The sequence below is a fragment of the Crocodylus siamensis genome, chromosome 9 (assembly GCF_052110815.1).
Source record: "Crocodylus siamensis isolate JL-2025a chromosome 9, ASM5211081v1, whole genome shotgun sequence".
Classification (NCBI taxonomy): domain Eukaryota; kingdom Metazoa; phylum Chordata; order Crocodylia; family Crocodylidae; genus Crocodylus; species Crocodylus siamensis.
In genome coordinates, this window is record NC_143403.1 from 68,701,032 (window position 1) to 68,715,613 (window position 14,582).

At 44.4% G+C, this 14,582-nt stretch overlaps 1 protein-coding gene across 1 annotated transcript; it reads right to left on the reverse strand.

Annotated features, from left to right (window-relative positions):
- Window positions 1-312: 312 nt before the first annotated feature.
- KMT5A (lysine methyltransferase 5A) lies at window positions 313-12,639 on the reverse strand. The gene is made up of 8 exons (XM_090063025.1): window positions 12,484-12,639; window positions 12,106-12,197; window positions 8,647-8,803; window positions 6,350-6,566; window positions 5,450-5,537; window positions 4,923-4,982; window positions 3,494-3,684; window positions 313-2,425 (listed from the first exon to the last, which is right to left on the reverse strand). Exons 1-8 carry the CDS (start codon window positions 12,491-12,493, stop codon window positions 2,215-2,217), a joined length of 1,026 nt encoding a protein of 341 aa, XP_089919151.1. The 5' UTR covers window positions 12,494-12,639; the 3' UTR covers window positions 313-2,214.
- Between the last annotated feature and the right edge of the window lie 1,943 nt (window positions 12,640-14,582).

Here is a 14,582-nt window from a genome sequence, read left to right on the forward strand (position 1 = left end):
GACATTTAGCAAATTAAACAATAACCAAGGCGTGGTCTACTGGCCAGCACTTGCTTCCATAAGTAATGCACAGGTCACTCGTATTTATCTATATGAAGCTGTCACATTATTTTCAGGGTCGCGAGGAAGTCGGGATGCAGCATTGCAGGCCCCTTTTAGATGATAGAAGCCAGACTAGAATGTGTAAAAACAGGGCCCCTTTCCCTTTCAACTACATGTTGTCAGTGTGACATAGTATGAAAGCAGTGTCATATTAGCTTTATTACCATGTTGCACAGCTATACCACTCAAGTGCCTGTAGAACTCTACAAACCACAAGCTGAAAAAAATTTTAATAAAGAAAAGTTAAGTAGGTCAGTACCAGAATCCTCCTCTCATAAAACAAGCAACAGAGAAATGAAGAGCAATATAACAAGATCAGAGTAAGCTAGTGGCAGAATAAAGACTAGCATGGAGGTGTGCTTCTCAGAGAGTGTGCCTACTTGCTGGAGTCTGCTGTAAGTGGAAGGTCTCTGAAGTGGGAGCTACATCAGTAATTGGATTTTCTTTACAGAATATGAGGAAGCGTAGTGCTGCCTCTGCAAAGTGGCTTCCACTTGAACACCAGTTCCACTCCGCTTAAACAGTGGTCAAGCTAACTGAGCACACGCAGCCTCCTTGCTAAGCATGCCTTGGAAAGAGGGATGGATAGTACAAGGTATTAAGAACTAGACCATTTTCACAGCTTGCTTAAGAAACTGTTCAGACAGAGGCAGGTACTACAGCAATCATTTCATTCTTAATAAATATATTTTTTATTTTAGATATTTTCTTCAAGTTTCACTCTTAAAATACATTACCAAGCCACCTTTTGCTGCTGAAATGCACAGCCAGGGTGGTGTTACTCTACAGCCTATCACATAGGCAAGCGTACACAACTGTCCTGGATGATGCCAGCAGGAGCAGCAGCCTTGGAGACACGGGGAAGCAGAGGACATTAATAGAGCCACAGAATCTCTTGCTGACATCTAGCAGCAAGTGTGGCTGATAGCCCAGGGCCATCATTAGCTATGTACATGCCAAGCACATCTTGGCAAAAATTTCAATTGATAAGTTCACCTTTATTGTAAGGGCCTCTACTGTATAGGCCACCTATACCACTGGAGAACCCAAACTATACTAAGCCCAAACCTATAATGCTCTTAGCACAATCTGCTAGATGCTAAGCATCCTCAACTTCCAAAAGTGGAACTAGACAGTGATCAAGAGCTGGCAGGACTAGGCTCTAAGGAATCTACCTCTTCATGTAGAACTCCTCCCCTACTGATTGAAGCTGCACATGAAGAAGAGCATACATATTTTGAACCCTTTATTCCCTAATTTCCAGCATTCACAGTAAATAAATACTCTCAACATGGCTAAACAACATCGTTAGGCAATACATTTGGGAGAGGGGTTCTTTAGTTTTTTGTTTCTTTAAAAACCTTTCAGCAACCCCTCCAGACCAGGCACCAGCTACAGAAAAGGTATTCAGAACACACTAACTTTAAAAAAAAAAAAAAGTCCTCATAGTAAATCACCTGTAAGCTTTCCCTTCACATTTCTAATCAGCCTGCCATGTACAAGATCAGCAACACACAGATTCAAGTTGCCTCTCTGGAGAGAGTAGCTAGATTAGCTATTCATTCCTCTAGTGTCAGTGCATTTAGAGATTTTGTCCTCAACAAGAAGTACCTTGCTGGAAAAGCCAGAATGACAGAACAGTAATCTGCCACACTGGCATCCCTGGCCCATCAGCACTAGGTTTTAAAGAGTCTTACAGATGGTCACGTTATTGGACACCAGAGTCAGAGAACAGGTATACATCTATTGTCATAAAAGTTGATGCTACGTAGATCTCTCTTCCTAAAAAAAAAAAAAAAAAGGCATGAAACTTCAGAGCCAAAAGGAGAAGCACAACCCAAGAGATTCCTTTAAACTGCAGAAGTCATTGACTGCATGTTCATGCAGCACAGGTCACTCTAGATGCAAAAAAGTGTTCAGGTTTCTTTACAATGTAAGTTTTGTCATCTTGGGTCACGTGTTCAAGCTTGCCTGGAAACTTGTAACATTTAAATGCTATAGAGCAAAAATGGTTTTTAAAGAAGTTAAGACATCAGAAGCAGTCCACTAGGAGAGCTGAAAAAAAAAATCCATCCACTCCCTTCAAGAGCGGTCAGGCCAAAGGAGGATGAATCAGTGTTTCAGCCATGGATGAGCTTCAATGGAAGCCTTGCTCCTGTCTCCATAATCATACAACAGTTCTTCACCCACTTTAATGTCCCGCGAAGCTATCAGGATGAGATGAGGTACACCATCAATGTCATGAAGTTTTGTTTGACAGTTGCCACATTTGCTGTGATTGATCAGCCTTCCCAGACGATTAGTCTCTTTTGTAGCATCAACACTGAAATAACAGGAAAAAAAAAAAAAGACATGTTGAATGCAGGACTGCTGTATGGCACAAGTCAAATTACCATAATCTAAAAATATAGCCACTGAAAAAGTTGAAAGGAAAGAAAGAAGGTAGGCAGAGTCAACACGAGGCCTGACAACAGACAGTGCCAAAGGGCATGGAAAGACCAGCAAACATCAAGCCTCCCAAAATTGCTTCAGCAAATCTTCCCAGGGTATACATATACTACAGTAGCACATTAACTCAGCCCCACTTACAAGCCCTGCCCACCTGCTGCCTCTCCACAAGTGGCAACTCCTGAAATAAAATAGTGACAAAGTGCTGAGGATGCCCTGAATACCACCAGCAAGACCTGTGTTTCCAGCATGCTGAAAAGTAGTGGCTGAGGTATCCTCAGTTTCACTTTCAGGTGACTGTGTGCAGAGGCATTCAGTAGGATTTATATTCTTGGCCACCACAGCTTGGCATACCTTAAGCTAGCACAGAACTAGAAAAAACTAAAACACCCTGAATATCCCCTGACCATGTATATTGAGGTATGGCATGGTAAGAGGTGATGGTGATGCTAGAGGGCTGGAATCTTAACTCCAAAATAACTTCTTCTGGAGCAGACCACCTAGTAGGAACCAAGCCTTCTTTTACAGAGGTGCTATTTCTTTTCCAATTTGTAAAAACACATCATCCTTTACTCACTAATCTTCATGAGCAAAATATTTTCTAAGCATCTGATGAAAGAGATGTCAATAGAACTAGTCAGAAAGCCAGCAACAGTTGAAGGTCAAATCCAGACTTCAATCCCCATCCTGATCTCCATCCTCTAGTTTGAGCTGTTTCTTGAGCCACCTGCCACTCCACTAACAGTGGTCCAGCACACATTTTTGGATGCTTCAGAAAAAGTGAAAAGTCTTAGGACTTGACCTGATCTGTTTCTTTGAACTAGGAAAATTTTAACCTAGCTAAAATAAACTGTATAATTCAGTAGCATAGACAGCTTCACCCACCTTTTGCATTCTTACACTCAGCTTAAAGGAAAAGAAGGGGAAAAAAGATGAGGCTTACCAGTACGTTTTGCTGAGGTACTGAAAATAGTACATGTAGCAGCCTGTGGATGGATCCTGTGCATAGACAGCCTCTCGCTTTTTAGCATCAGTGATCTCTATAAGATCCCCATGATATTCTACTACAAATTCTCCACGATTAAAACGTTTGGTAGCGATTACCCCTCGCCCTTTACCGTCAATGAAATCAATCTGTGAAAAAGTGAGGTCAGTTAGTGAAGCAAAACATTTAAACAATTTTAAGGAAAAGAAACCCCCCAAAATATTACTTTTTGGTAAGGGACTATGCGCCTGTTAGACAAACACTGCCACTGTAGAAGACCAGCACATATAAATACAGTGCAGTAACACTGCACAGTATCAGAGTGTAAGCAAGTAAAGACAAGGCTTAGGGATGTGGCCACAAATTACAAGATGCATAATTACAAAGTTTTCTAGGGAGTCTAATATGTCAACAGAGCTATACCTGCAGAAAAAAGGGGTAGTCAGTATTTTTCTTTTAAATAGCAATGGTGATGTGTTACTGGGATACGTTAGTCTCCCCATTTCAAAATAGAGGACAAAACTAGCATTCATTTTTGCTGCATCGTAGATTAATTAGAGAAATAAGAAAACATGCATCCTGGAAGCTAGTCCTGTTGCCTGAAAATACACAATTGCTCTCAGTAGCATATTCCCTACTACGTTATCTAGCTCACCATTACATGGGGTAAGCCAAGATGCCCATGGGAAGTTTTCCATTATCAGCCTACTGTTGCTTTGTTAACACCAACACAACACTTCAGGTACACAGTCTTCTGGTGCACTCTGAAATTTCTTCAAATACTTGTTCAAGGTGAATATCAAGCCATTTCCAGAACACTGATCCCATCTTATGTGGCAAGATTATTTTCAAATTGACAGGCTCAAGAATTATAAACCCTTTGCCTTTTCAAAGGTTATATCCGTTTTACAGTCAAGGAAGAAAATAACAAAGGTCCCAAGCAGCAGAGTTACTGCCACTGGCTGTGGAATCAACTAAGACTACCACTGGCACCACCACCAAAAGCCACAAGGAAGAGCCATTGGCATGGCAATAAAGTATAAGCCAACTTTAAAACTGACTTCTGACACTGTTCATTTGTAGTTGCTTAGGTTTATATCACAATATAGGAGTTACTTTGTTTCCTTTCCGAATGAGCAGATGCACAGTTCTGAAGGGCATATTACTAGTGCTGCCCAACAACTTCAGATGAAGACTTCGTAACCCTACCACAAGCATTCTGCTTCTTGGGTTAGTTTCCAGAAAACAGGAACTCACAGTGACGCTGCAACATTTTGAAATAAAAAAAGTAAAATTCATAATCTACTTTTGAATTAAACTAAACGTATGAACATCAAAATGAATAGTGCTAAATGCATGGTGCTATTTGAGCTGGCATTGCTGTTACCTTCATTCCTTCTTCCTTCCCATTTGTAATTAGTTCATCTATTCTCTTCTTTTCCTCAGTCTGCCAAAAAGACAAATGCACAAGTTATTGCCATTCGGATATGCCTTTCTTTCAGCTAACAAGAAGCGTTTCCGTTAGCACTCTCACTTTTCTAAACAGAATTAAAATCAATGTAAAAAAAAAAAAAGTCAAATCACTATCAATAGGTGTATAAAGAGCTGGAAGGCATAAGAACTGCCATTTACTGGGTCAGACCAAAGGCCCCTCTTGCCCAGTATCCTGCGTCACAGTGGCATAGAGTGGATGCTGAAAGAAAGCGTGAACTGGGTATGGCCAGGGTTTTTTCCACTGTTCCTCTCTTTTAGGAAAAATACACATCAGGATTACTGGTGCGATGCTTTGAATTTGTGCGCCTTGTTTGTATAAACCATGTTATAGATAACAGAGAGCCGTACACATCCTCAAGAATTCAATTGACTAGCAGCATGGAGAAGTGGCTCAATCCCACAGGTAACCAGCGCACATACCTGTAGTTCAGTTTTACTCTTCCTGGAACTTCTTCTAACAGGATAATAATCTGTCACTTTTCGATTCTGTGAGGTTTTTCCTTGTGCTCTGAGCGGGAGAGAAGGGATACACAAATAGTTCAGCTTCTTCCTGGCAGCACAGCCTGAACCCAAGATAATGTGTTAAAAAGTCTTTATTTTCCAAGACAGATACTTGGAAAAAATAAGCTGGCCATCCTGAACAAAAATTAAGCTTTTTACCTGCACCCTTCATCCCAAGCCAACATCTTAAAGCTACATCCCTTTCCCCCCCCCCACAACTTTATTAAAAGCACTAGTGTTTCAGTACAAACCCTTCAGAAAAGAGAACCAGACACCTCTGGAAGCCCAGCGGGTTAGCTCAAATCATTATTGCACAGCAGGTGCACCTCAACAAGATGCTCTAGAACTTCCTTCATCTAAACTACGCAAAAGGGACGCATACATGAGTAGAGAAACCAATGAGGCAAAACCACTGCCTATAATATTATCTTAATACTTTGGATCTGGCAAAAGAATCTAATTTTATACCCAAAAGGCATGCACCTGAATGACTTGTTAGTACCTTTTGGTAAAGATTAGTGAAAACACTCACCAATTAATATGCAAGCCAGAAAAGTGTGAATGTTAAAGTAAAAAGCAATTTGAAAACTGCATTTTAATACTATGGTACAATGTTCACACACAAATATTGTTCTTTAGAGCATATTTCACACGATCCAAGTCTTGATGGCAGAAAACCTTGCTACAAGCTTGCTTGAAAAAAAAAAATCCAAGATATTATTGTAACATCTAGGAGCTAGAGTCATGAAATAAGACATCGCTGGTCCAGAAGCTGTCCAAATGGAATATGGACACTGTATGATGCCATAGGTCACCTACTTTCTCCTTGGTCCTTTTGCTTTAACCACCTTCTTCTGAGCTTGCTTTGCTTTTGCTGCATCAGTACTATTAGAAGGCAGAGGCATATTCTTTTGAGTTTCTGCAGCTTCTTGATTTTGATTAGGAACAGATGCTGAAGAATCACACCCACTTTCTTTATCTTTCTGGTCTTCTGGTTTTGTAGCACCTTCTATTGAATTACCAGCATTTCTTTTTTCTGTGGATAGAGAAAAAAAAACAAAACCCCAAACAAACCATACATATATACACACATACACAGACACACACAGGACATGGACTAAATTGCTTTCTAGCCTTATTTTCTTCTACACTGCAAAGCATTCTAAAACCTTAAGAATGTTTAACCTGTATTTCATCTGGGTCAAATGATAGGAATGGGAAGGAGAGCAGAATCATCATGCTCTTTTTCTGCTAGACCTTAAAATGACAAGTCAATCAGGCCAAATTGTAACAAGCTCTCCTTTCTGCATTATGATCATAACCCTACAGGGTACAAAGGGAAGGTGCGGGGCAGGGAAAGACTGGAGCCCAGGTATTTCAGCAAGTTAGAAAAGTCTTTGGATAGCATTCTTAAGTCCCAACATGCATCCACAGGGAGTCTTGTAACAACTGGACAATTTGCCAAGTCAGTAAGCTTGTTGTACTGAATTTTGAAGTTGGTACAAGAACAGGATCAATAGCCTCCAATGAAAGAGTGACTGTGGCAGTCGGCTGGAACACTGCGGTCCCATTGTTAGTGACTGCAGCTATCATTAAAGCAGCAGCCAATACCAGCTAATGAAGAGCATGGGGAAAAAAACGAAGATTGAAAAGGAAAAAACAAACAGAAAAAAAAACCCTCTCTCCTTGTCTTCTGTACAAGGTTGCAAAGCTTTTGCTAGCTTCAAAGAAATGCAGTCCGAGAGTGATGGTGAAAGACTAGGATTCTGGCAAGATTCAAGGTCAACATCAGAGATAACATCCTAGTTCTTCACATAGCCAAGGCGCCTACAATGGCCCAGGATTCAGCAAACAATTTAAGCATGTGCTTAAGCCCAATTTAAAAAAATAAAAGTCAACATGTTTAGAGTCAAGAGCTTTACTGAAGAGGGATGAGAGTTCACGTTTGCTCCAGCTTAAGTACATGCTCCAGTACTTTGCCAAATCACAGCCTGAATCGTACACCTTTAGAGGCCTAGTCCAGTCCCTGCTGAAGTCAGCGCTAGTCTTTCCACTGTCTCCAACAGAATTGAAACAGGCTGTCAAACTGCAAGCAAACTGAATGTGCTTACCATCCTCAGGGCACTTATTTTTGAAGGGGGAAGATCTTATTCTGGTAGAATATGCTATCTCCTGGGTCAGTCCCAGTCCACTGTGGACACTTAGGCCAGGAAATAAAAAAATGCATCCTTTTTCTCAGTTGATGGATTTGTAGTTAGCCGAGCATGACTTAGGGTTGGCTCAGTTTATTTTCTATTTAAGGGAAGTGTGAAGCCTGTGTTAAAGGATGCGTAGTAGGTAAGAAATCCTAGTAATAAGTTATAGTACAACTACTTTGAGCAGATGCAAAGTCCCATGCAGGCAGGAAGAGATGCAAGAAGCATGTCAGCTTGGTTCCATCCAAAAACCCAGATGCATGCAAATTGGAGTCCTTAAGCCTTTTCACCCTTTATGCCAGAAAAGCTAATACCCCACAAGACCTGCACCTTTAACAAAGATTGGTATAAAATTCTCCAATTGATTTGTGCAATAGTCCCATTTAGTGCATAGCTTTACATGTTCCTTTACATGACAAAAAGATAGTCTAGTCTCAGAATCCATTTTTCCCCCCTCTCAACTTTATCTGCGCAGATATTCATTAGCTCCTCCGCTCCTTCAAATCTTTCTAGCCTAGGTGGTTCCTTAGTGCATCTTCCATTGTAAATAGGTTCATGCAAAAAAACAGTTCGCTTACTAAAGCTAAGGAGACCCATTCAAACTGTGAAGTGATCTGTGGTTATGGGATAGTAATGTGTCAATTTACTAGTTATTAATCCTACACCCAGGGCAAGGAAGCAAATAAGCAGAGACAAAACAAGAGAACTTTTACCCAAGCAGATAAATTATATATTTTAAGACAAGCTGCCAAATGGCTACAAACCTCCCCAGGAGCTCACTGCAAGAAAAGGGAGTGGGAAAGCAGATGGTTTACAAGAGAATATTAAGCTGTCCCCAATTTTGAAAGTTTAAAGAAACAAAGCTTACAGAGAAGGCACATATCCTAAGCCACAAGCAACCTACTGAAAAGTCAATCTTACCATCTCCTTTTCTGCACGTTTCATTTATTGTTTTGCCCTGACACTTCACTTCGTGATGCATGACACAGTTTTCTTCTTGAAGTGGAGGACGAGCACCTGGAGATTTGTTAGGACTCAGGTAGGTGTAGATTTTGGACTGACCAATAAATACGTTCTCCTAAAACAACCCACACAAAGATCAGTACATCGCAGGAATCACCAGGCTCAAGCCTCCAGTTGGTCTCTATAACATACTACATAGGAAACAGCTAGTTGAAGCGGTACAGTTTTCAGCTGTAAAGCAGAGGCTACACCAGCCTTACCATTATGGCCACCTGTATCCAAACCTTGGAACTGTGCTAATTGTTTGTACAGAACTTGCCCTGCAAGTCTGCAGCACAGAAATGTTTCCTTGGAACAAATTATTAGGTTATTTGAGTGAGTCACTAGGATATAATTCTGTATTCTAATGTAGACACAACATTAAGTAGTTTAAACAAGAGATGCAGGTGCTACTCTGGGGACAGAATTTGGACTCAAAAGCCTTTAAAAAAGCAGGTGGGGCAAATCTGAAGTTCTCTCTTTTAAAATCTTTCAAAAACAAAAACAACAAACCATTGCATTTTGGTTATTTTTGCATCTACCACAGGACAGAGACTCAGAATAATATGTTACCATTATTTTGAGTTTAATATCCTTCCAGAAATAAGGCTATGGTCATTCTAGGCTTTTTAAAATTGGTTTGAGAATTTTTTTTCAGTACTTTCACCCACTCCCCTTTGTGTGTTCCTCTCTAAAATTAATTGGGGGAATTTTCTTTAATACCAACAGTACAATAATACCTCCTATAAAAAAAACAAACAAAATCACTGATACCTACAGGATCAGGAAGAGTGTTTGGCTAGTAGCAACATTTAAAGATATTTACAGTGCACAGCAGCAGTTCCCAAACTGGCAGATTATGCACCACCAATTTAAAACAATACAAGTACCACCAGCAATTTTTTGTCATATACAGGTAACTATAATAGGTCTGTTAATGCGTACTACTGACAGTTGCCTGCGTACCACAGATTGGGAACTGTCGGTGCATGGTACAAGCAGTGTGCTCCAAAATTTACAACTTGCCAGGTATATAGCAAATGATTCTACAAGCTCAGTGTAGAATGCAGTAAAGCAGAGCTGGAATCCAAAAGTAGTTCTTCCCAATATACAGCTTCATGCAAAATTCAATTACGACCTTTTTCTTCTACCATGCTAAGACCAGGCTGGTACACAGCACCATGGGACACTGAGTTTGGTACAAGTTTTCCTTCTTTGTACTTTAGAGAATCTCAGCTTTGATTTTACAGCGAAGTCCTCAGAAGCGTTACCAGTGCAACAAAGGTTTGCCCAAGCCTGGGATGTCAGAGGTGATTGCACAGATGCAAACTTTTTTCAGTGAAGGTAAATGTCATCACTGGGCTGATGACTTAAGTGTCATAATTGCTAATGACATATTGGGCATTTGGAAAAGAGAAAGGAAAATCAGAGGTCTGAAGTCATCTTTGAGTGACATCTCAGTTTGGCACTATGAGTGGACGATATCTCTGGGAGCAGATCTTCCGAGGTCCCTTCCAGCCCTAACGTCTATGAAAAGTAAGATTTTTATTCACCCCACCAAATCAAACAAATTAACTCAGCTGGGCATTTAGTCCCATGGAGACACAAAGCATATTCATCTTCATTGAAAATGAGCCAAGCAGACCTTGGGAGAGCAGGCAGTCTACTGCAAGTAGTCCCTTATACAGGCTGTTTGTGCAGGGAGGGTCCACTTTGAGAAGCCTAGAAGAACACTCATCGGTTCCCTCCACCACCAGCATTTAATAAGTTTGTAAATCATATGAAGATTTTGACTCATTAGCCCCAGTGCCTTGATAAGCAAGTGCAACTTGGCCAGATTAAAATGATCTTAGCAACTGGAAGAGGCTGTCAGATTCAAACTCATCCAACAAATTCCATGGATTAAAAGGAACTTTAATGAAAGGATAAAGGTATGCCAGAATTATGGCACACGAGCATTAGCCATTAAAAAGGGACATACAACAAAAATAACAGTACTATTTGTTCCCAGTGACTACTCAGTTATAAAACACAAACGGCCAGTCTCAGTGCTGTGTCTGTAGCTCGCTGAAGCCAGATCAGAGGGGTGGGGGGAATACATTTTGCAAGGATAGCAGCAGTACATGCACGTCTGAGCCAGGAACAAAGATCAGTCGCACATCCAGGCCCTGTTGCTGCAGCCAGCTCCACAGACCACTGAGCACACGTGGCGCCTCAGGCAGGGACTTCAATGAGCCTGTCTGCCAGGCAAGGGCCTGAAACAGCTAAATTATAACCCAGAAGCGAACCGAATGGCAAAGTGGTTTTCATTCGGGACAACTCTGATGGCCGACTACCTGGGAGAACCAGGTTTTCTAGTTCAGTTTCCCCTCAGACACGAGAGGAGCGGCTGGACACGTTGCTCCAGTCCGTACTAGCAGCAGCAGTGAGGGAAAACCATCAGGGAAACTGAGGGGCTTTTAAGTGTCACTGCCAGAAGCCAACTGCTGTTTTATGAAGAGCCTGGGCACCAGTTAGGACTTTCAGCCTTCGCCTGCTCCCCCCAAAATAGATAAGCCCTGCAAATAATCTTAGAGACGAGGAAAGCTGAGGAGGAAACCCTTAACCCATCCCAGCACGCACTGACAGGAGCGCTGCGCCAGGCTGACACTTCAAGGACCAACGGTGCCCAGCTCAGCAGGCTCGAAGGAGCATGGCATCGTGACAAGGAGCACTGAGGTGGTTTTCTCGTCTGCCTCGACCTCCTGGGGGCTTCCACCCACAAAAGGACCTGGGGGTGACAGGGTGAATAGGAGCCAGCAGCGTGTCCTTGCTGCCAAGGCGGCTACCAGCACCCCGGGCTGCATCGGCAGGAGCGCTGCCGGCAGGTCGAGGCAGCGATTCTTCCCCTCTAGTCAGCACTGGGGAGGCCGCATGCGGAGTCTGGTGGACCGCCCGCTACAGAAAGGACACGGACACATTGGAGAGAGTCCAGCAGAGAGCAGGGGAAGTGGCTGGGGGACAGGCCTGGTGAGGAGAGGCTGCGGGACGGGGCTGATTTAGCCCGCAGAAGAGAAGACCGAGGGGACTGAATAGCAGCCTTCAGCTCCCTGCAGGGGGGAGGATGGAGCTGGGCTGTTCTCAGTGGGGGCTGATGACAGAAGGGGCAATGGGCTCGGGCTGCAGCCAGGGAAGGCGAGGCCAGCTATCAGGAGGACCTCGCTCAGCAGGCGGGAGCAGGTTGCCCAGGGCCGTGGGGCGCTCTCCGTCCGGGGGGCGTTTGACACAAAGCCTCCCCTAGCCCTGCTGCTTGTAGCCCTCCAGCCCGCAGCCCGGCTCTTCCTGCTCGAGCCGGGGGCGGCTCCTCGCACCCCGGCCCGGCCCTTCCCCTACCCTTACCCCGTTCATCCTGGGTCGGCCGCCGCACCTCCGCTCCGCGCCGTCCGCCGCCGCCTCCCCGCTGCCGGCGCGGGGCCTGGGCATGGTCTTGCCTAGGGGAGAGAGGGAGGCCGGACCGTCAGGGCCGTGCCCCGCTCGCCATGTTTAAAGGGCTCGATGCAGGCAGCGGAGCCCGGCAGCCCTGCCCCTTCCCGGCCCCGGGGGGGAGGAGTTCCCGGCCCGCTCCCGCCCCGGCCCCGGGAAGGGAACCCAGCGCCCCCCGCACGTGCTGCCCCCGCCCCGCGCCCCCCGCAGCGCAGCCCACGCGCGGGCACCCCCGCCCCGCCGCAAGCAAGCAACCACCCCGGCCCCGCCGCGCGCTGGTGCCCGGGGAGCTACCTTTGGCCATGGCAGCCCGGGACAGGACGGACTCCCGCCCCCTCCCCGCGCTGGCACCGGGTGCTGCAGTCCCTGTAACCGACTGCTGCAAAAAAAAAAAAAAAAAATACAAGCTTCCCGTCGCTGCTTGCCCATTGGCGCCTCCCCCTGCCCGTCACGCCTGCGCGGTGTCCGATTGGGGAGTTGCGGGGTGGGGCCCCGCCTCCCCTAGCCCTGTTGCTTGTATTCGAACCCTGTGACATAGCGCAGCGCCCCGGAAGGGTGTTTAAATATGCGTTCCGCGGCCGCCCATTGGCCCGTGCGGGGCGCGACGGGCGCGGTGATTGGAGGGGCCGAGCGGGGCCTGTGCTCCTTCAAAGGGCTGCGCCACGTGGTGAGCGGAGTCCTCCGCACAGGGCGGGGGCGACGTCTGCGCGCTCCGCAGCCTGCTCGGAGCTTTGCTGCTCAGCCGCGCTTGCTGGGAGCCCGAGGGAAATAGGGAGCTTGGGCGCCGTGGGCATTCTTTCCCCCTCCACAACGTAAATCATGTTTGGAGCTCAGCTGATCTGTGATCCTTGGAGCCCCGCAAAGTCCTGCCTCTGCTGCAGCTAGAAGGGCCGGGGCCTCCACCTGCATCGTGGGAGGACAGGGTGGGCTAAGTGCCCTGAAGGTTCTTGGAGGAGATGCGATCTCTTTCATTAGACCAGCCGAGGAGTTGGGGAAAACCAGTTCTTTCTCCTTTTCCCTAGCTCACGTCTTCCACACACGTGCAGCCTGCTCCTCTCTGGGGTTTGCCCATGAACAAGCGCTGGGTGAGGCAATGGAACGCGATGTGAAAAGGCCGCTGATGATTGTCCTCTTCCATTGGTCACCTTCCCCACTCCTTCCTCCTAAACACTGCTGGGTCCTTGTTTTTTAATGCTATGTTAGTACAGATTTTGAACAAAGAAACATGATGGGAAATGCCTCCGCTGAGGATACAGCTGACAACAGATGTAATCTAAATGTGCCTTAAAAATAAACTTTTAGTTTGTAGGATCGTTGGAGAAATTGTCAAGTCATAAAAAGCTATAGCCTTGACATAGTCTTCACATGATAATTTTATAGGTAAAAATACTGCAACCTACCTATGAATTTATTACCAGGGATCCTGGTTTTCTCAGATAAAAAATCTCCAATTTTCAGATTAAAAAAGGTTACCCCAAATCCACATTTTTTCCATAATTAAAATGAAACACCACTCATATTTGTAAAATACCACTGTTGATTTCCACTTTTCTCCTTGATTAAAGTGAGAGAGATATATAGATATAGATATAAATAGATACAGATATATATTAGTAGTGTTTCATTTTAATCATGGAGAAATGTGGAAATCATCAGTGGTGTAGGTTGTAGCTGTGTTGGTCTAAGGCAGGGGTGGGCAAAATGCGGACCGCCAGGCTATTCTATCTGGCCTGCAGGGCCCCTAAAATATTTAGAAAATTAATATTTATCTGCCCCCAGCTGCCTGTCATGTGGCCCCCAATGGCTTGCCAAAACTCAGTAAGTGGCCCTCTGCTCAAAATAATTGCCCACCCCTGGTTTAAGGACATAGGCAGTCTGCCAAAATCAACAGTGGTATTTTAAGCCTCATAACGCATAACAGAAAACTAACTTGAATTTTGGAAAGACATTGGAAAAAGCATCATCTTAAAGACAGAAGGACCTACATGCCTCCAGGAGAACACTAACATTTGTGAAGAGTCCTTGCTATATTTGTGCAATAAAGATGATAATCCCTAAAATAAAGAAGCCCTCATTGACACTGATGTAATACAAATGATATAAAATTGTATTTCATTGTAATCACAGAAAAAAATTGATTTGGGGTTATTATTTTTCATCTGAAAATTGCGGATTTTTATTTTAATCAGAGAAAGCCAGGATCCCTGAACATGACTATCATGCAATCATTTGTATGATTGCGTAATGATCTTTGCACCTACAGAGTCCCATTGACTTCAACTGGCATTCAGCAGGGAAACAGAGGTCTGCCCCAGGGAGACCCAATTGTCCTATCAGGGCCATAGTCCCAAATTAATCAATGGAACCCTGCACATTCACGTCAGGAACGTCAT